At 41.3% G+C, this 22,855-nt stretch overlaps 1 protein-coding gene across 1 annotated transcript in view; it reads right to left on the minus strand.

The window, feature by feature from the left end:
• ABCC4 (ATP binding cassette subfamily C member 4 (PEL blood group)) overlaps positions 1-22,855 on the minus strand; it is a 400,044-nt gene that overhangs the window by 256,154 nt on the left and 121,035 nt on the right. The window contains exons 9-10 of the mRNA XM_089680483.1: positions 13,091-13,198; positions 704-793 (exon numbers count right to left, since the gene is read on the minus strand). Coding sequence (XP_089536609.1) covers positions 704-793; positions 13,091-13,198 — 198 coding nt within the window. The remainder of the gene's footprint in view (positions 1-703; positions 794-13,090; positions 13,199-22,855) is intronic.

The raw sequence follows: 22,855 nt of genomic DNA on the forward strand, positions 1-22,855 counted from the left end.
TTAAAAAAAAAAGTCCTGTGCGTTTTCTGAGCAGTGCAGTGCGGTGCGGGTCTGGTGCGAATTACAGGCTCATTGACTTAAATGGGAACGCTTCTAAATCACACAGGTTATCAGTTGTGAACCCAATTTGAGCCTTGCCAATTCAAATCAGAATTACATCTAAATCGCACCTGAACTGTTGAAAAACTACTTTGAATATTCGCACCGAAATGGACCTGTAAATCGGACCACATGTGTGAACCCAAGCTAAAATGAATTCAGCTTTAAGCACAATAAATTCTATTAAGATGTGTGCATCTATATTTGACATGAAACAAAGCTATCTCACAATGCATTAACTTGTGTTCTATCCGTTCTTCATTTCAGTCCATGTTAATGCATTATTTTCCCTTTCACTAGAATACTTCAAACAACCAGCCTCCCATAAGAAAATACAATACATCAGGGTAAGGTAAACTAAGCGGACTATTGTGTCTTGACAAAGAAGTAACACCCCAAGCAGTTTTTTTCTGGCATTTCATCACTCATTTGGAATGCATGGGGACAATCAATGTAAATACATGTTCTCTTTCACCATGAGCCCAATGACTGACTCTGAATGCAGACTACAGAAAGTATCAGCACTTTCATTATGCTGTAAAATCACAGTTTTGAGGTTTGTAGAGCGTGAGGAGAGAAAGAGGGAGAGGAAAATGATACTCACTTTCCCTGCTCCAACAGGTCCGATTACAGCCAGCAATTCCCCAGGTCTCACACTGCATGACATATTCTGAAGAGTTGGCACTTCCAAGGTCTGCAAATAAAACAATGTTTGATATAATACCACTACAGTCAAGCAAAAAATATTCAAAGTTGTGCAATCTCTTACACACTTAACAGACAGAAACAACTAGAGAATAGCAATTGCATTTTATATACTAATAGACAATAATAATTACACATTGGACAGTAAACCCCCAGGATAAGATAGAAAACAACTATTCCATTCTAAGACAGTGCTGTGTTGTATAAAGTTGGAACTCAAAAGAACACGTTTATCATATGAGTTAATTGTTACTTTAACTGACAATTGCGCGGTCATGCAATGCTGCACCCACATGAAATTTACGTCCTTTTTTTTCCACGAACTGAGCTTTCTTTCAGTGGTATTTGATCATCTGTGCATTTTTTTGTTTTTTGCACTATAAGCAAAAAAAGGCCAACAATTTTGAGAAAAAAAAATAATATTTTGGACTTTTTGCTATTAAACATGTCCAGTAAAAAAATTTTAAAAATCAAATTTCGTCATAAATTTAGGCCAAAATGTATGCTGCGACATGTCTTTGCTAAAAAAAAGAATCTCAATACATTTAAATTAATTGGTTTATGTGAAAGTTATAGCGTTTACAAATGGCAGTATAGATAATGGGTTTTTATTTTCTACTAGTAATGGCGGCGATCAGCGACTTTTAGCGTATCTGCGGCTGACATTTTGACACGGGGGGGGGGGGGAACTAACTTGGTGTCGCTGACACCCCAGTGACACCAATACAGTGATCAGTGCTAAAAAAAACACTGACACTACTAATGGCACTGGGCAGGAAGGGGTTAATGTGAGGAGCAATCAAACGGTTAACTGTGTGCTGGGAGTGTTTTACTAGAGGGCGGGGGTGTGTTCTTCATTATAAGCACACTGATCGGGATGGCTGTACTGTGCACAGCCATTCCGAGCAGTGTGCTCAAGCTGACAGGGAGGAAGATTGTTTGTAAACAAAACAATCTTCCTCCCCGTCAGATATATTCGGTAATCACCAACCGCCAGCGGGTAATTACCATCCGGGACCTGGTGAATGACATACATATATACACACAAACGTGATTCTGCACACAGGTGCCACCCTGTAGCAGTATATCTGCTATAGGGCAGTCCTTAAGTGGTTAATGAATGAGGAGGAGCTCATAATCCAATTACGTGCAAGCAAAATATATATATATATATATAAAACATTTTCCTTAAACATGACTGAGTATTGTTTTCAAAGTGAAATTGCGCCACATTCACCAAGCTCTGGGAAAAACTTCCTTGCACAGTGCAACTACCCTTGCAAAGTAAAGAGCCAATTTGCCTTTAGCAAATCAACCTGAGTATTTGGTGTAGAGTAATCACAAATTTTCCACATAAAATGGAACATCCCTTTACTGTATACATGCTGCATTCAAATGCTGACACTGGATAAAGTTTGAATATTTACTCAAAAACTGTTATCCAAGCATTTGAGAAGCATCTGTGCACAATTGGGTATTTAAGGTGAAAAGGAATTTGCTAGCACGATTGGATAATTAATATTCACACATTTTTTGCAAAGATTCTATACTCGTTTAGTAAATCAGCCTAGTTGTCTCAACAAGGGAAAAAAGTTAAAATGAGTTTGCAGGAATTAGTCTGCACACACTACAATAGTTGGCAAATTTCTCTTTGTTAATGGTGCAAGTACAACGTTTGATAGCACTTAGGAAGCCATAGTCATCCCATATCAATAACCTTTAGAGGCCTGACTATGGCCCAGTCTATTTTTTTGTTTTTGATAACTGGAGAAAAGTTACCAACTCTAGGATTCTATTGCTGCCAGTGACCTCTCTGGGGAGATTTTTGTAGTTGAGTGGGAAGGCATACAAATTCCATCTGGTTTTTACTGCTGAATGGATCCCTATTTAGATGATATCCTTAATTTCCGGTGTGGACACAAGCAGGATAAAAAAAAGAGGAGCTCTTCCAAACATGGAAAGCATGCAGCAAGAAAAGCTCATCTGCCCAATCCATCCTCTATCCAAAGCTAAAAAAAAAAAAAAAAAAAAAAAAAAAAAAAGTTGACTGTTGTTGATATTTAAATACCAATGATTACATGGCTTACAAGTTTGCAGCCAAATAAGGCTTGGTAATAAGTGACAATATAACTATGCTGCAGCTAAAGGCAAAGATGTTAACTATCACCTTGTCAAAATACACTGGAGGAAGGTGCTGTTGGCTTGAGAAAAGCATGCTAATGAGGAAGAAATACAAATAGAGCTAACTTGCAGTTAAAACATAGGCTATGTTCCAGCACATTCATATGAGACAGTTTGTCATAGTTCTGGCCCTAAAATCTACAGGCAGATCATTCACCAGATATAACAGAAAACATGATATAAGTTTGTTCGTAAAAATCTGCCAAGCACTAAGAAAAGAACATCATAAATTCCTTCTTACTTACCAAATATAGTTTGGTCAAGGTTTTCAGAACCGACAAATGTTACTTTTTCTATTTAAGTCTTAAAAAAAATTGGGGGAAAAAAATTCCACAGGATACTATGCAAAAATATTTATGGCTTTATTTTCCGACAGTTACACTGAAAATGCAGAAAATGGCATATGGTGTTTGCCGTGACGAAGAAAAGTAACACTGCGTGTGTATGTTCAATACAGCACATGCCTCCTGGCATTGGTTAAGAAGTTAGTACTGGTTAAAATTGGGGCTTTTTATGCAAATGTTGAACTGAATTAAAAATGTAAGAATTTTCCACTTAAAGGTGTTCTGTCCAGGTATTTTTACACTCAACAAAACATGAACTCCTAGATCAGCCTTTCTCAACCAGGGTGCCTTGAGGTTTCTTCAGGGGTGCCTTGGCAAAATGTCTAAAAATTGCCCAAAACTTGTATAAAAGCCAGCAGGTGGAACAAGCCTGACTATTAGTTACACAAAGCCACAGGTTTTCATTGTACACCATTATGACCTTCTAGCCGCCAGTGTCCTGACAACCAATGACATCATGACTTGATAAGGAGGATGTTGGCTGCCTACACACCATCCTTAATTACCGCTCTCCTGCCCCTCTCCATCAGGATTGGGGTCACATTAGCTCAGTGATGAAGAAAACTGAGGGAGAAGAGAAACACTGGAATACTAGTTGGTACCAGTGTGTAAAAGTGTATTTGCTTTGGAAGAATACAATTCCTCTAATGTTGGGTGTCCTACATGTGTGGATGTTGTGTTATATAAAACTATTAGAATAGTTTTTCACATTTCAGAATGGGGTGCCCTTTTACAATTATGTAAAGTCTCGAGGCACCCCATTTTAGAATGGGGTGCCTCAAGACTGTCCATATTTTTAAGGGTGCCTCGGGACTGTCCATCATTTTAAAGGGTGCCGCGGGACTGTCCATCATTTTAAAGGGTGCCTCGGGACTGTCCATCATTTTAAAGGGTGCCTCGGGACTGTCCATCATTTTAAAGGGTGCCTCGGGACTGTCCATCATTTTAAAGGGTGCCTCGGGACTGTCCATCATTTTAAAGGGTGCCTCGGGACTGTCCATCATTTTAAAGGGTGCCTCGGGACTGTCCATCATTTTAAAGGGTGCCTTGACTGAAAAAAGGTTGAGAAACACTGTCCTAGATAGTATACGCTATTCTAGACTTCACTAAAAATCAGTCTACAGATGTTTTAAAAGTTCTGCTAATGTAACAGCATTATTAGAAACATCACTGATCAGTAGAAATAGAACTTTTCTTACTTCCATGATGTTTGTGTTCTTTCTTAACAATTTATCTTATTAATTGCAAGACACATTTTTCTACAAAACCATAAATTTAGAAGATAATATTGAGAATTTATTCTGCAAAAGTACCAGCAGGTGGCAGCAAGTCAACAAAAACAGATCAGTTAAAATGTACATAGTAAAAATCTAATCTAACAAGAACTAAGATGATCAATACAATGCCTGCAACTGTTCAAGAACTGCTACCCGCTGCATGTTACTCAATAAATTTAAATATTAGGGGGAGCTGGAAGACAGCACACAAAACTTTAAAAATCAAACTCAGAGTATATGCACACGTTACAAATAAAAACTTCACATCAGAATACTAACCAAATATTACTTCTGTGAAGTTTTACACAAGTCTACAAATCATACTGCAGAGCAAAGTAGAACATTGGCAAGTGACATTTTGTTTTCACTACCAAAGCGGATATTCCCTTGGACTTTAGTTAACAATTGTGCAGGAAACGGAAGAATGGTATAACATATGGTAATCAATTATTTACCCAGTTGTGTCAGTTTTATGTTATCTACATAGTGAACAATTCTAATTGGTTGTCATAAATATCTGTTTGTGCCAGTTATAAATAACACCCCTTTTGGGCATCAATTAACACTTGACCTCCGGGAGGTTTTTCCCTCTTCATGACCATGAAACTTTTGCTATTCAGCACTGTGCTACTTTAAAGTGACATTAAAGCTTAGGTTTTTTTTAAATAACAAACATGGCTATAGTTACGTGCTCTGTGTAGTGATTTTGCACAGAGCAGCCCCGATCCTCTTCTTTTTGGGTCCCGCCAGTGCTCTTGGTTCCTCCCCCTCAAGCAGCATCTCAAGAGAAAGCCACTCGCCCTGGGGGCACCACTGCGTGCTTGTCCCTAAGCCGTTGCTCTATGCATCCACAAGAGACAGAGCCGCGGCTCGCCCCCCCACTCTCTCCTCATTGGCTCACCGTCTCTGGTTGACAGCAGTGGGAGCCAATGGGCTCCCGCTGCTGTCTCAGCTAATGAGGAGAAAGGGTCCCCAGACAGCAGAGTCTGTTGGGAATGTCGCTGGATTGGAAGGGGCACAGGTAAGAATTGGGGAAGGGGGGCTGGGGAGGCGCTGCACACAGAAGGTTTTTACCTTCATGCATAAAATAATACATAAAGGTAAAAAAACCTTGAGCTTTTAGAACCAAGTTAACTCTTAAACAAGTTAAATTACTCGGTCATTCAACACTGTACCCAAATTAAATTTATATACATTTTTTCACACAAATAGAGCTTCCTGTAATGGTATTTGATTGCCACAGGGTTTTTTTATTTATTAGCAATTTTTGTATTTTTAGCATTTTGAAAAAAAACTGTATTTTCTGTTATAAAACATATCCAATAACATCGAATTTCTTAACTTTAGGCCACAATTTATTCTGCTGCATGTTTTTGGTAAAAACCAAACTATACTCCTGGAGACACTAGAATAGTTTTGATCGTGATCAAGATACTGATCTATACAGACATATAGTAGTAATGGCGGTGATTAGCAACATACAGTGTGACTGTTATAGTTTGGCAAGTAATCTGGCACTAACTGACACTGACTGGGAGGGACACTGACTGACACTGACTTCACTAGTGACACTAAGGGCTCATGTACACGTTGCGTTTGGAAAACTCTTCTGAATTATAGAAACTGACTGCTGGAAAACCTAGGTTAAAAAACATCAGTTTTGCTGCGTTTCCATAACGTGTTTATGCAGGTTTGCGTTTAGAAGCTTTTTAAAAGAGAACCTCAGGAGACCTTCCCAAATGCCCAGAATGCACTGAAAAATAGTAAATTCACTAAAAAAGGCTACTAAAACACAGCAGGAGTTATTTATCAAGTCATGCATTATTTTAGTAGTGAAAAGCATGCATTAATGTGTAAAAGAAAGAATTGCTGGCAATTAAAAAATAATAAAAAAACAGTGTGGGGTCCCCCATCCCGTCTATACCAAGCCCTTTGGATCTGGTATGGATCTTGAGGGGAATCCCCACACCAAAATGTAACAAAAAAATGGTGTGGGGTTCCCCCCAAATCAATACCAGACCCTTATTTAAGCATGCAGCCCGGCAGGTCAGGAAAGGAGGGGGGCAAGCCTCCCCCCCCCTTCCTGAACCATACCAGGCCACTTGCCCTCAACATAGGGGGGTGCTTTGGGGTAGGGGGGAGCTTCCCCCCAAAGCACCTTGTCCCCGTGTTGATGGGGACAAGGGCCTCTTCCCCACAACCCTGGCTGGTGGTTGTGGGGGGTCTGCAGGCGGGGAGCTTATCTGAATCTGGATCCCGGCCCCCCACGTGAATGAGTATGGGGTACTGTCAATCACAATGTCACGATGTTCGCTGCCACCACTGCCACACCGAAGAAAAAAAAAAGCCTATGCCACCGTCGCTAGCCCCCAGCCGTCTGCTGAGAAACTGGTTTAACAGTTCTTAAATATGTAAGGGGCTGGGCCACCCAGTAACATCACACGTGTGACCCTGCCCCTGTGTGACATCATTGACCGATGCATGCTGGTTACTGACGTCACACGGGAACGGGGTCACATATGTGATGGCCCCATTCCTTACATATTTAAAAACTGTCAAACCAGCTTCTCAGCAGACAGCCGGGGGCCAGCAACCGTGGCAGAGCGTTTTTCTATTTTTTCTTCCTAGCAGTGGTGGCAGCGGATATCATGATTGACATTGGATCTACTTCAGGGACATTCTTTTATTAAAGAACTTGTCAAAGAATGACTCCTATCTTTTTTCCACACTAAAGCTTTTTTTTTGTGAATGGGTAGCAGTACCATGCTCATTCACGTGGGGGGGAGGGGGTCAGGATCTGGGGGCCCCCTTGCTAAAGGGGGCTTCCAGATTCCAATAAGCCCCCCGCCCGCAGACCCCCACAACAATCGGACAGGGTTGTAGGGAAGAGGCCCTTGTCCCCATCAACATGGGGACAAGGTGCCTTGGGGGGGGAGCCCCCCTACCCCAAAGCACCATCCCTTGTTGAGGGCATGTGGCCTGGTATGGTTCAGGGGGGGAGGGGCACTCTATCGCCCCCCCCCCCTTTCTTTACCTGTCGGGCTGCATGCTCAGATAAGGATCTGGTATGGTCTGGGTTGGGGGGGAACCCCACAACATTTTTTTTTTGGGAGTGGGGCTTCCCCTCAAAATCCATACCAGACCTGAAGGGCTTGGTATGGATGGGAGGGAGGGACCCCACGCCGTTTTTTTAAAATTATTTTTTAATTTCCGGCAATTCTTTCTTTTACATTCAGCTGTCAGTGGGAACCCCGCTGGACAGCTGAAACATGATCCATGCTTTTCACTACTAAAATTCTGCATAACTTGATAAAATCATGCGGTATTTTAGTAGCCTTTTTTAGTGGATTCAAATTGTTTTTTTTTTAAAAATGCTATGCGGTATTCTACCGCATACTCGGATGCGGCATTCTACCACATACTCGGATGCAGTAGGATACCGCTTAGTGAATTATGCCCTGGATATGGACCTGTCAAAAACCACTTCTAAACGCAAACGCTAATAAACGCAGTTAGCCGCGTTTACACGCATTTGGTGTTTGAAACGCTGCTAACATCTACTCCTGAACGCAAGTTTGCTGCGTTCAAAAAAACGACTGTAAACTCAACTGCCTGTAAATGACTATGTGTACATGGGCACATAGAAAAACATTAGGGAGAGTTCAGGGGCTGCTGAAAAAAATGCAGAAAAGCTCCTGAACGTGAGTTTATCAGCTGCAGTGTACATGAGCCCTAATACAGGGATCAGTGATAATATTGTACACTGTACTAATGACACTGGCTGGGAAGGGGTTAACATCAAGGGGAATTTAAGGTATTAACTGTGTGCCTAACACATGTAAAGTGTTTAATGTGTGATGCTTTTACTCACAGATCAGGCTGCTTTTTCTCCATGAACTCCGAGTTGATTTCAGGGAGAAGAAACAGCCAGATCGATGTCTGTGTACAGAGGTCCATGTGTTTGTAAACAGTGAACTCTGTGCTGTGATTGGCCACAGCCGATCAGCAGTTATAGAGCCTAAATTATTGGCTGCAACCTGCTGACAAACTCACAGCACAGGTCAACAGGGAGCAGGAAGTTTACCGTGACTGACACATCGCTGTGCCACCTGCTAGCAGTAAATGAACTGTTAGCGGGGTGCCAAGTGAATACATATCACAAGAAGCTAAGCCAAGTGCTGTAACTATATCAACCAATTAGAATCCATCATCTTGTACTTTCCTGTTTTCAATAAAGTGATAAATAATTTATTGCATGGGATGCTACACTTTGCTCCGTGCATGTTTTTTTTTTTTTTAATTCTCTAGAAAAGACATGTTCATGTGGACTTTGATCTTTCCGTTTTGTATTCAAGCAGAATTAAACCAATTGATTTAATGGTTTTCCAAAATAGTCACATTCAAGGTGTGTGTCCCCTTCTGAGGAAGACAAACAGACAATTAATTTCATGATTGATGTGTGACAAATTGTACCTTCATTATGTGCAATATTATGTTGGTTACTGGACTGTCACACCATTATCGTGTCTTATCTTGAGTTCATGGATATGAATAGCCAAATATGTACAGGAAGTGAAGGACTGACTAGCAGTCAGCTCTTATCTATAATTAACCCTGTGAAGACTGACAGTTTATTAACAGAGTTGTCACCACAGAAGCTTAAAGAAGTCTCCTGCACAAGCCTCCCAACTAGCTAATCTCTTATGAGGCCTGAGACTTTAGCAATCCTCAGCTTTCCCATGGATGTTAATGAACTGCCAACTGTAAATCAATGAGGAGTCACCCTCTGTGAGAAAGTCCAGCTACGCATTATGGCTGAATACAACAACCAATTTGGTTGATGCATTCCAACATTCACTACTGTGTAGGACCAGCTGGGGTATAAGAAGTAAATACAATGTCAGTGCCAAAAAAAAATGTATGCCATACTGTTTGTTATTTGTTAAGAAGTGCAGTGCCTGGTGAAAGAAATGTTCACATGTGGAACAGAGAGATTAAAGAATGTTAAGAGATTCTAATAACTGTTCCAATTTGAAAGTGTAACTCCATTTTTGTTAAGAAGAAAAAAAAAATCTCCTCTACATTGCAAGAATTTTAACAAACTTTCTTGCAGATTCCTATCTGTTTCTGCTCTGACGGAACAGCTGTTTGATTATGTCAACATGTAGAAATAGGTGCAACGTTTTTCATTATTAATTAGCTGATGCACTTGCAGTGTTCTAATATGGAAAATTGCAGTGTCATCAACACTTTGGAAGTGAATCGCCCTTTGGGAGTATCTCACCAAAAATGACATTTTTGTTGCTGAGGAAACTTAAAATCTGACTTGTATCTTAGTGCAGACTTCTGGGAAAATCAGTTAGCACAAGCAGGAAATGCCATTTCTGGGGGTGTTTCATATGTCAACTGTATATAGAACGCCTTCAGGATGTTATATTACATTTAATTTTACAGAAAATTACAAGGCTATGAATTGAAAAGGAAATATCTTTTTTAATAACAATAAATACAATATAGCTCCTCCCTTGGCAAACTGATACACTCCCAAGGCTTCAACTATCACCTCTATGCCGACGACACACAAATTTACCTCTCCACCCCTCACCTCACCCCCTCACTCTCCGCCCGCATCGCCCACCTCCTGAACGACATATCAGACTGGATGTCACTCCTTTTCCTCAAGTTAAAACCTGTCCAAAACCGAGCTCCTAGTTTTCCCCCACAGTTTGCGCCCCCCCCCATCCTCTCCATCACGACTAGCAACGTCACCATCAATCCCACCCCACACGCCAAAGTCCTGGGTGTCACCCTGGACTCAAACCTTTCCTTCCAACCTCATGTCCAATCACTCAAAGTCATGCAGGCTCCACCTCTGCAACATCTCCAAGATACGTACATTCCTCACCCCAGACACTACTAAACAACTCGTTCATTCCCTCATCATCTCATGCCTGGACTACTGCAACTCCCTTCTCACTGACCTACCCAAACAAATGCTATCCCCACTCCAGTCTATCCTGAACTCAGCGGCTAGACTCGTCCACCTTACCAACCGCTCCACATCTGCCACCCCCCTCTGCCAATCCCTCCACTGGCTCCCGATTGCCCAGCGCATCAAATTAAAATTACTAACACTGACATACAAAGCCATTCACAATGCTGCCCCAAACTACCTAACTGACCTGATACCCAAATACTACCCTGCCCGTGCCCTTCGCTCCTCACAGGACCTCCTACTCTCCAGCTCCCTGGTCTCCTCCTCCCACGCCCGACTGCAGGACTTCTCCAGGACTTCCCCATCCTCTGGAACTTCCTACCCCAATCCATCAGACTGTCACCTACCCTCCTCACCTTCAGGCGCACCCTGAAAACCCACCTCTTCAGGGAAGCCTACGCCACCCTCACCTAACAACCGATCTCCTCCATTCCTCCTACCACTCCATCCCCCACAGCCACTTCCTCCTGTACCACTATCCCCTCCCTCCTAGATTGTAAGCTCAAAGAGCAGGGCCCTCGAACCCCTCGTGTATTGTATTGTACTGTATTGTCTCATGTTCTGTCCCCCTCGCTAATGTACAGCGCTGAGCACACCCTTCGGCGCTATATAAATACTGTATAATAATAATAATATAGTTTTTGTCGCAATTATATATGCAATTTTTTTTATTTGCAATATATTTCCCATGAAAGTGGAGTTACCCTTTAATGTTACATTCCGGGCAAACTGCAAAATATATAGTTTAACCTGTTCCCACCCAGCCAACAGCAAAATGACGGCCAAGCAGGACTTATAGGTCATATGACGTCTTTCCCAGATCTTGCCCACGCTGTGGCAAGATCTGTCACCGGCTGTGTGCACAGCCGATGATAGATCTGTTTACCGGCCCATACCATGTGACTTGCTGTGACCATTGACAGCAGATCACATGACAATTGCTAATCACAGCCCATCTGTGTCATGTGATTCACTTTGACCAATCACAGCTAATCACAACAAAAAAACTTGAATGAATCAATTTCAGTCAGTTAAATGCTTGCTTATAGCAAAGAAATTATTTGCTGGAAGTAATCATAATGTGTAAAAAAAAAATACTGATCACTTCCCCAAAGTAGCTTAAAGCTACTATGATAACATTATTCTACTCTGGTCACAGTGTTATGAAAAAAAAGAAACAGAAAGCAATAAAAAAAAAAAAATTATGCTGATTGACAGCAGCAGAAGACATTGGCTCCTGCTGCTTTCAATTACAGCCAGTGAAGAGGGAGTGGGGGGGGGAGCCCCGCTCTGTGTGTCTAATGGACATACAGAGCGGGGCTTTGGAGCGCACGTGCACGAGTGTCCCTAGAGCAAGTAGCTGGCTATGGGGGCACTCGGAGAAGAGGAGGAGCCAGAAGCACTGGCAGGAAACCTGAGAAGAGGAGGATTGGGGCTGTTTTGTGCAAACCCATTGCACAGAGCAGGTAAGTACAATATGTGTGGTTTACAAAAAAAAGTACCTCCAATATCACTTTAATATTTTACTTGGTAAAGGATTTGTTTTTCTGCCCATCTAGTTCTGAATTTTACACAGCTCTGCCACACAATACAGCCCTGTTGGATAGAGGAGAAAAACTAAATTTTCTCTGTGAAACATGGTTTTTGCCCCTCCTCAGTCTGTGACTGAACAGTGAAAAAAGAAGCAGCAGACTGATAAGCTCATCTCTCCGCTATGTAATTCTATTGACATATTCCTCAATAGCACATGCAGCACAAATGACGAGATTCTTTTGCTCCATCTCCCTCTTCCAGTCAGAACTCTGCTGTACAAGGACTATAAGAGGCTAATATCAAGTCAAATTCAGGTAGTTACACTGTTTGCATTTTGAGAAAAAAAATTTAATGATGTATTCATAAAGACAGAGCTGCCTAGAGATCAACTTTAAATATAGAAGGGAATAAACTGTGCTTGCAGGACTGTACAACGTGAAAAATATAATTGTGGCTAAATAGTTTAAAAGAGGTTACTGTTAGTAGGAAAACACAGTGTACTGACCAGCTGAACATCAGAACAAATATCAGAATTACAGGCTCACAATGGTCAATCTTTCTCAAGGCGCTGTAATCTAATAGCATTCAAAAGAAGGATTAATGATGTGAATGTACTGAAGGCCATGCTTCAAAATGAAATACTATAATTACACAAGAGATTTATAATTATACACAGCATGTTCAAGCAAGAAACCGGTTCTTTTCAACACCTGAAGCCTCACCCAGCTCTCTACCATCTAATTACATCTATTTATTGAAATGCAGCCTATATAGTACTTCTCACTGAGACATCCTTATAAAGACAATACACAAATTGTATCAGTCCTTCCAAAACAGCCCAGAGTTGCTCTCACTATTTGTGACTTGGGATGAGAGATTAGCTCATCATTTCTGGGAATAATATATTGTGAAAGGTAACAGTGAAAAGTGCATATCAGTGTACATTCAACTCTTACCTTGTCCCAGTAACAGGTCAGATCTTGAATTTGTACCAGCTGGTCTTCTTCTTTTTCCTCTGGCTGGTATACAGCGGGTTTTGAAATCTCATCAAGCAACAAAAAGTTCTAAAAGTGAATGAACCAATAAAATTAGGGACCCACAGTAAATTATCCTATTTTAATAAAGTAGAGGAACACAAAAAATTGGCATTACGGATACTTCCTGGCTATTATGCTGACACTGTGATTTAATTTCTTTAAAGTGGTTGTAAACTTCAGATATGAAATATGAACAAAGCATATTCCTTGATACTGTATACTTCTCTATCCAGAACATTAAAGGGGCATATTCACTAAAGCTGTAGAGCCCCTTACCACGTGCAACTGAGAAACCTGGGTGACACAGTTTACAACCCTGACAGCCAGTTCCCACATATTTACACAAATACAGTATACACTTGCTTATACCGAGTTGGACCCCCTTTTGCCTTCAGAACTGTCTTAATTCTTCATGGCATAGATTCAACAAGGTGCTAGAAACATTCCTCAGAGATTTTGGCCATATTGACATGGGTTACTGTTGCCTCATTTTCCCATTCTCCTCTGACATCAACCAGGCATTTTTGTCCACACAACTGCCGCTCACTGGGTATTTTTCTATTTTTTGGACTATTCTCTGTAAACCCTAGAGATAGTTGTGCATGTAGATCAGCAGTTTTTGAAATACCCACACCAGCCTGTCTGGCACCGGAAAGCTTGCCATGTTCAAAGTCACTTAAATCCCCTTTCCTCCCCATTCTGATGCTTGGTTTGAACTTCAGCAAGTCATCTTCACCACGTCTACATGCCTAAATGCATGGAGTTGCTGCCGTGTGATTGGCTGATTAGCAATTTGTGTTACCAAGCAATTGGACAGGTGTACCTAATACAGTGGCCGGTGAGTGTATATTTTTAGTTTTCTGCTGATGTCTCCACCAAGACAGTAAATCATTGCTTAATTTCCAATTCTTTTTTGTTCCAATGTGACTAGGGCTGTTAAACTGTCTGGTAATAAAATCTAGAATAGATAACAAAAAAATGGTAACTTCAGGTCTCAAATTTTTTAAATCGTTTTTTTCCAATGTACCTTGATCTTTCAACTACCACTCTGATAAACTGGCTTGCAGCAAAGATACTTTCTAGAGCCTGCACACCCTTGAACATCTTACAAGAGCACTCTAAGGCACTATGGGGGGCATTCAATAAAGCATTTACAACACTTTGTGATAAGGTCCCTTTCAAACAACCTGCAGATTAGGAAATCGGTGGTAATTTAGACTGAGTAGGCATACAGAGAGTATGTGCTGAGAATTTGTCATGAATGTGACAACTTCCTGCACAGGTCCCGGGGTCACAACCAGTGACTCATCCCTTCCCCAAAAAAGGGCGGCAATGATGGCTGATGTCAATACCCAAATACAGCAATAGCCGTTGGGCAGCACAGTGGCTAAATGGTGGGCAGAGCCTGATGAGGAACTCTGAAAGACTGGCTCTCCATCAAGTCCATCTGCCTTGTGATTTACAGCGGACAAATTCTATGGCTGCTATTTATTCCAATAGCGGCTATAAAATCTGCCGATTACTTCTATCGAAAATAAACCCTATATTGTTCAATGCTTTAAATTATTTTTTTAGAAATGTTTAACCCACATATTTTGATGCCCCCCCCCCTTAAAAAGGTTAGTTTGGGACAGGCTCTCATAAATTATTTATATATCACTTTGGAACATAAAATGGATCAGTTAATTATTATATAATCTGAACCTTGAAGTCACTAGATTCTTTTTTCTGTCTACATCTTATCTTTTTTGTTTTATTCTTAGTGACTTTCTGAATATCTGATATACTAATACCAGTATTCGTACTGTATAGTACATTTTATTTATATATATATTGTATAGTATATTTTTGCCCATGGGCCACGTAAAGTGTAACTAAAGGCAAAAAATTTTTTCATCTTGTATGGAGTAATGGGAGGGTTTTAACTCCTGTCAGTATTTTTTTTTTTTTTTTGCATCTGTGTCCCATTGGGGAGATTTCCCTTCACTTCTAGTCCCATAGCCAAAACAGTAAGTGAGAAGAAATCCCTGCAAAGTAAGGGAATCCCAATGTGCCACCAGAGTCATCAGAACTAGTTGGAAGATTTCCCCTCTATTCCTTTTGTGGAGACAACTCAACATTTGGATTTTCTTTTATTTTCACTTTCAACGATAACAGTAAACAGGGCAAATAGAGAGGGTGAATATCCCCAATGGGGCACAGACAACAATAAAGGCTGGTTCACAACATGGTGCAAAGACAACAGTTTTTCTGCATGCGTTCTGCACAACAAAATCAATTGTTCTCTATGTGCCTTGTTCACACCACAACACTGTGCAGGTATCTGCAACGTGTAAAAAAACTAATTGGAGCGCGCATGAAAACTGATGTAAACTGATGCCTCTGCAAATTAAATCTGCGCGTCAATTTCCATCAGTTTTTCTGCATGTATGGCGTAAACAAGGCCTAAAATTGGCAGGTGCTTTATTCCCTCTCCACTCTATGCAAAACTAAAAAAATGTTTTGTCTTTATTACACTTTAACAACTTACAATAATTTTTCTCATGCAGCAGTTCAGATGCAAGATCCTTTTCATCTATGTCTGGACAGCTTACTATGGTTCCAGATATAGTGGTATGATTTTATCATGTATGCATTCAAATAAATGAAACAGAGTACCTTTTAAAATACTTTTGTCTTTAGCTAGTACCTCCTGAAATCAGTCATCTTATAGCTAGTACCCATTAAGTGTGTACTGCTGATAATAAAAATGTGTATAAATATGTTACAATAAATTAAAATATTTATTTATTTTTGCCAGTGTTACAATTGGATTGTTATCTGCGAAAATTTAAAAAACAGTAACTGAAGTGTACTGCGGTACACAAAATACTGGCAAGGAATCTCTACCACTAATGTACATGTCCACTGAAGTCACATCAGTTATTGGAAAGCATACAGTAAATCCCATATGGATCCTCAGTCTTACAGCAGTGAGTTTCCACAGTTTTCTAAACATTAGTAGTGGAATTGCTCATAAACAGTTTGGAAAAACGTACAGCACGTGTGCGTGTGAAAATGTTACCCCAGAATTGTTAACGATTGATAATATGTCTACGTGTGGAAAACAATTCGATACAATGACAGATCTTTATAAAAAAACGAACGTTTTTCTATCCATGTATGGCCAGTATTACAGTGTGTTTTCTTTCTAAAGCAGCCACAGCCTGAGTGGAAAAGCCTTTTAGATACCCAGGCCTTTTATCAGAGAATAGGTTGAGGAACTCAACTACCCCCCCTTCCCCAATCAAAGGGGGAAGAGCGCACCGTATCAATGGTGGGTGTGGCAAACTGCATTAACAATGAAATGGTCTTAAAGGAGCATTTGCTAAATACTATTAGTGTGCTTACATATGAGTGCAGAGTTCAGGAATGCATTACTTACAGTGCAGGTTTCAGGAGTATGTTATGTACAGAGTTCAGGAATGCGCTACATACAGAGTACAGAAGTGCGCTATGTGCAGAGTGCAGAGTTCAGGGGTGCACTATGTACAGAGTACAGAGTTCAAGATTGCACTACATACAGAGTGCAAGGTTCAGAAGCACACTACCTACAAAAAAAATGCAGGGTTCAGGAGTGTGCTGTGTACAGAGTGCAGGGTTCAGGAGCAGGCTAAGTACGGACTGTAGAGTTCAAGAGTGCACTATATGCTGAGTGCAGAGTTCAGAAGTGAGCTATGTAGCAGGGTTCAGGAGTGCACTGTGTACAGATTGCAGGATTTAGGAGTGTGCTATATACAGAGTGTAGAGTTCAAGAGTGAACTACATACAGAGTGCAGGGTACAAAGTGCAGAGTTCAAAAGTGCACTAGGTACAGACTGCAGGATACAAAGTGCAGAGTTCAGAAGTGCACTACATACAGAGTTTAGAAGCGCGCTACGTATAGATTGCAGAGTTCAAAAGTGCGCTACGTACAGAATGCAGGGTTCAGGAGTGCACTACGTACAGAGTGCAGGGTTCAGGAATGCACTACGTACAGAGTGCAGGGTTCAGGAGTGCACTACGTACAGAGTGCAGGGTTCAGGAGTGCACTACGTACAGAGTGCAGGGTTCAGGAGTGCACTACGTACAGAGTGCAGGGTTCAGGAGTGCACTACGTACAGAGTGCAGGGTTCAGGAGTGCACTACGTACAGAGTGCAGGGTTCAGCAGTGCACTACGTACAGAGTGCAGGGTTCAGGAGTGCACTACGTACAGAGTGCAGGGTTCAGCAGTGCACTACGTACAGAGTGCAGGGTTCAGCAGTGCACTACGTACAGAGTGCAGGGTTCAGCAGTGCACTACGTACAGAGTGCAGGGTTCAGCAGTGCACTACATATTGAGTGCAGGGATCAGAAGTGAGAGAGGCATCTCCTAGATTGTAAGCTCCAAGGAGCAGGGCCCTCCTATCCCTCTTGTATTGAACTGTATTGTTGATGTATTGTCTCCCGTTATATTGTAAAGCGCTGAGCAAACTGTTGGCGCTATATAAATCCTGTATTATAATAATAATAATGCAGACAGTATGACGTTACTATTGTAACTATGGTACTGTGCTATTATTTTAGACAACAAACAGAATAGATTCATGAATGACAGAAGTTGCCAAACAAATCTGATTTCTTTTTATGAGGAGGCAATCAAAAACCTTAGACAAAGGAGTGGCTGTGGACGTGGTATACTTGGATTTTGCAAAAGCATTTGACACAGTTCCCCACACACAGCTAAAATGTAAGTTAAAGCCTACGGGCTTGGAAAAATCAGTTTGTAAATGGACAGAAAACTGGCTAAAAGATCATATTCAGAGAGCAGTGGTTAATGATTCATACTCTGAATGGTCTAGGGTTATTAGTGGTATACCCTAACTTTTTAATATATTTATAAATGATACAGGGTTTGGGATTAAAAGTACCATTTCAGTCTGTGCAGATGACACCAAGCTTTGCAGTGGCTCTCCAACTTACCAGGTCCAAGCAGATCTCAGTGCCCTGTTTAATTAGACAACTATGTGGCAAATGAGGTTTAATGTTGATAAATGTAAAGTTATGCACTTGGGGGCTAAGAATACGCATACATCATACATACTAGGGGGAGTACAACTGGGGGAATCAATGGTGGAGAAGGATCTGGGAGTTCTGGTAGATCACAAGCTTAATAATGGAATGCAATGCCAAGCTGCGGTTTCCAAAGCAAGCAAAATTCTTTCTTCTATTAAGAGACATACAGACCCCAGAGACAGACATCATTTTGCCCCTGTACAAATCATTAGTAAGACCTCATCTGGAACATGCAGTTAAGTTTTTGGGCAGCAATTCACAAAAAGGATATTGGGGAAATGGAGAAAGTGCAGAGAAGGACAACCAAACTGATAAGAGGCATGAAGGAGCTCAGCTATGAGGAAAGGTTAGAGGAACTAAATGTATTTTCTCTAGAGAAAAGGAGATTAAGGGGGGATATAATTAACATGTATAAATACATAGATGTTCCCATATAGTGAACTCGGTGTAGTTATTCACTTTAGGGTCATCACAGAGGACAAGGGGCAATCTTTACATCTGGAGGAAAAAAGACTTCATCTCCAAATACGGAAAGGATTCTTCACAGTAAGACAGCTTTGGTGTGTTTAAGAAAGTTGAAAAATAACAGATTTACTGGCCAATATTATTAAAGGAAAAAAGCCTAAAAAAAGGGAAACAAACATGTCTACCACATTTAAGCATTAGTAAACTGCAACATAATACATTTTTGTTCTTGAATTTAATATTGCTTGAAAATGTGTTCAGGCTTTTGGGGAAAACTCCAGACAGATATACAAAAAAGCTGAATAAAATGTTTTTTCAAAAACTGCAATCATTTTCTTTTAAACATAGCAGGCTTAATTTTCAGATGTATTATTATGGAATTCATTTTGAGGTGACAGACTATGCATTGCAAGATGTTAGGAGTATTCAGGAAGAAAGAACGTATGACTGCAAAGTGTGAGCATGGGTGGCACAAATGTTGTCAGGAGCTGCCACGATCCGCGGCTCGGCGCAGGCGCAGTGTGCCCGTTCACGCTGGTGTACGGGCACTAGGTCCTGGCTGGCCGCGGCTGAGACGAAATCCGCACATGCGCACTCGGAGCCACGAGTGCGTGCCTGGCACCAATGACAGCGCAGGGCGCAATATTTAAATCCACCCTGCACTGACAGGAATCGCCGAATGGTCTTTCCTGCATCCCTGTGTCCTTGATTCTGTACCTGTGCTGTTGAGTTACTGTTGCTGACCCGGATCATCTTGACCTTGCTGTGTTCTCCTGCTCTGACCCCTGGCTTGCCTGACCTCTCTCCTGGATGCCCCCTTATGGACCTGATCTTCTGTTGCTGACCTGGCGTGTGACTCGACCATTCTCTGCCCGCCGCTTTGTACCGTACCGCTCCCACGGCTACCGACTCGGCTTGTCTGACTACGCTCTCGCTCATCCATCCATCCACCTGGCCTGGGCATATTTGCCTCTTCACATCAGACTCTATCCCTGCGGGGCCCTCTGGCGAATTCCTTTACCATGGATAGGTGTACTCCGGAGCCGCGATCTGGTCTCGGTTTACTCCAAGTCCATCCCCACCATCAGGGGCCCTGGTGAACAAATGAACCAGGACTTACACTCCTCGCTCTGGGGGAACCTGATCCGTGGGTTACTAGAGGTACAACTAGACGGCTCTTTACAAATGTAGCAAAGTGCAAGTGCAAAAGAAGGTAATTATTTTTCAGCAGTTAGTCTTGCAATGTTGGATTTGGTTAAAGGCTTATGCTGAAAACTATTGAAAATACTGCAGTGTTGCATAGTATCAGAAAGCAAAAAAACTGTTCCTACAGCAAGTCTAGGTTCACACCTCTGTGTTTTCCATAGCATTTTGCAAAAACAAACAGAAGTCCATTTAACATGACTTCCTATGGGACAGGATCAGATCTCCGCGTTTTCACCCAGTGCGTTTTTTGGAAAGAGCCAGGGTCTTTTTTAAACACAAAACATTGCGTTTTTTGTTCTATAGACTTCAATGGAGAAGCTGCAGAAAAGCATGTAGTGCATTTTTTATGTGTTTTTGATGCATTTTGTGTTTTTAACTTCCCAACAACAAGTTGGAATGAAAAAACAAAACGCAAAACACATAAAAATACGTCAAAAATGCATGTGCAAAAAGCACTGCAGGAATGGATCAAATGCAAACTGTATAGGTGTGAACCTAGCCTAAAACAACCTCCCTGGCCAAAGCCTTAACACTTAAATAGCCAATGTCACTGTTCCCATAGAGGGCAAAGTGACAGTGTCTTTGCTAAGGCCCCTTCTCCATCATCCTGGCAGTACTGGCAGGATTACCAGGTGAAAAAGTTAAAAAAAAAAGTAAAAAAAAAAATAAAGTAGAGACCACATCTAAGGACTGGGAAACTGCAATTTATAACACTTTTGTTCTTCGGTGCAATATTGTACATTACATCTTTGTTCTTGGGTTTAAAATATGTTACCGATTCTTAACCCCTCAAATTTTAACCCCTAATTGATTGCATAAAATGGTGTTAAACACAAAAATAAAAATGTTATATATTTCGGCTTACCAATTCTTAGATGTGGTGGCCACATTAGTTTTTTTAAGCTTTTTTTATTTTATTTTTGTCTGTTGATCTAGCTAGTAAGTCTGTTATTTTTCAATTCCTTTAATAGACCAGGCTGTCCAGCAAAAGTGGCAGCCAGAGGGTTGAGGCAAACCATTTAACACAGACAGTGGTGCGTACAATGCTCAGATTTTAACATTTTTATCCTAAAGAAAAAAAAAACTGTTGCCGTAACTACTTAAGAAGTCTTAGCAGGAAATTTGCTTTAATTTGTTAGTCAAGTCCATCTAAATTTACTAGAGCATATAACACTACCCTCTCCCCAGATTGTCAATGCTGCGGTCTAAGGGTGTCTCTGTTCAGTTTGGGTCTACCCAAGGACAAAGTATGTTACTGGCGGGAAATGCCTGGTGATAAAAAGGAAACAACCCCCCATCCCACCAAAAAATCTGACTTACTCGTAAATTCCATATTTTGGAGTACAGTAAAGGACACAGGCTGGATATTCAGAGACCCTGGTTTATACACTGCTACCTTCAGATGTTTGGACACTGGCAAAGCATTTGAGCATAGAAGGGTGGCATGTGTCCTGCATTGCACTGCAGGTAATGACATTTAAGGGTACATTTCTTTTATGGAAATCATACAGTACAGGAAACAAACTGGATATTCAACGACCCTGGGACATCCTGAAGTAATAAGTCCAATGGGCCCAAGAAAACAAACAGTCAAAGACCTATGGTAAATCAGATTACTGATGAAAGCACCTTGTGCATGAAGGTTGCATCTGCGGAGTCTTAAACATTCACCTGGCAGAACATTGAGAAGATATAAACTGAAGACTAGGTGGCAGCCTTACAAAGCTGGGCAACAAAAGCCCAGGAAACTTCCACTGATCTTGTGGAGTGAGCATGAAGAGATACTGGGGGTATCGTCTCCTTAAAAGCAAAGGGCTTGCAATGCATTGTCTTATCTACCTAGCGACCGTGGAATTAGAAGGAGGGTGTCCTTGACAACATGCATTTTGGTACGTGGGTGCACTAGGACCCTGGTTGCCATTGTGCTACATGCTGGGGTCCAGTGCACTCCTTTGCCTTTAAGAGTGGTGGCTCCCTCAGGTCCACCTGCCCATGATCTATCCATTAAATGCATGTGCCTCTACTATGGGGACTCACAAATTTTAGAGTTAGGACCACAGATTACCAGGGTGCCGTGTCATGGCTCTGTGGCTTACGTATGTATTTGCAAATATGTGCTAACTAAACCCCTGTTATAAACGCATACTGTTAGACAGGTTAATTCGGTTGTTAGCAAGCTGGCTGGCAAGTTGTCCAAGAACATTGTTCTCTCCCCTTTATTCACTGTCCTTGACAACACCCTGTCACCTATACGAAAAGAGAGTTTGTTTTTTCAATAGTGACTGTGGCTGTCAGATAGACCTTAACAGCTCTGACCACATCCAAACAACGGAGGGCAATTTTTTCCTGATGCTTTGGAGCATGGCACAAAGAAGGAAGCATCATGTTCCCATTAAGGCACAAATCTGAAACCACATTGGGTAGAAATTAGGGTCTTAGATGCAAGACCACTTTATTTTTGTAAATAATCATAAAAGTTTCTTTGCATGATAGAGCCGCTAACTGACAGAGCTGAAGGCCACTTTTGCATGAGAGATCACCAAAAGGGAGTACCGTAATGGGTTAAAAGGGTGTTTACTGAAGGACAGAACGAACCTAATTGATATCCAAAGGACACACAGGATATTCTGTGAGACACCTTGAATAAAGGTTCTTACAAGGGAAAGTGAGACTTTCTGGAATAGGAGGGATAAGGCCAAAACTTGTCCCTTAAAGCCAAATTGTGGTCAAGTCCCGACAGTAGAAAAGCCAGAAAATGAGGTACAGAGTAATCTCCGGGATTAAAGAGCCTGTGTTCACATCAGGCAAAATATGATTCCCAGGTATGGTAGCACAGTATATCTTTTGTGAATAGGATTTTCTGCCTCTGAGCAAGGTATGAATGGCAGAGTCATGACATTAAAGCCAGTGACTGAGAAGCAGTATAGAGCAGTGGGCCT

This window comes from Staurois parvus, unplaced genomic scaffold (assembly GCF_062004578.1).
Source record: "Staurois parvus isolate SC_StPar_1 unplaced genomic scaffold, SC_StPar_1.0 ptg000243l, whole genome shotgun sequence".
NCBI lineage: Eukaryota > Metazoa > Chordata > Amphibia > Anura > Ranidae > Staurois > Staurois parvus.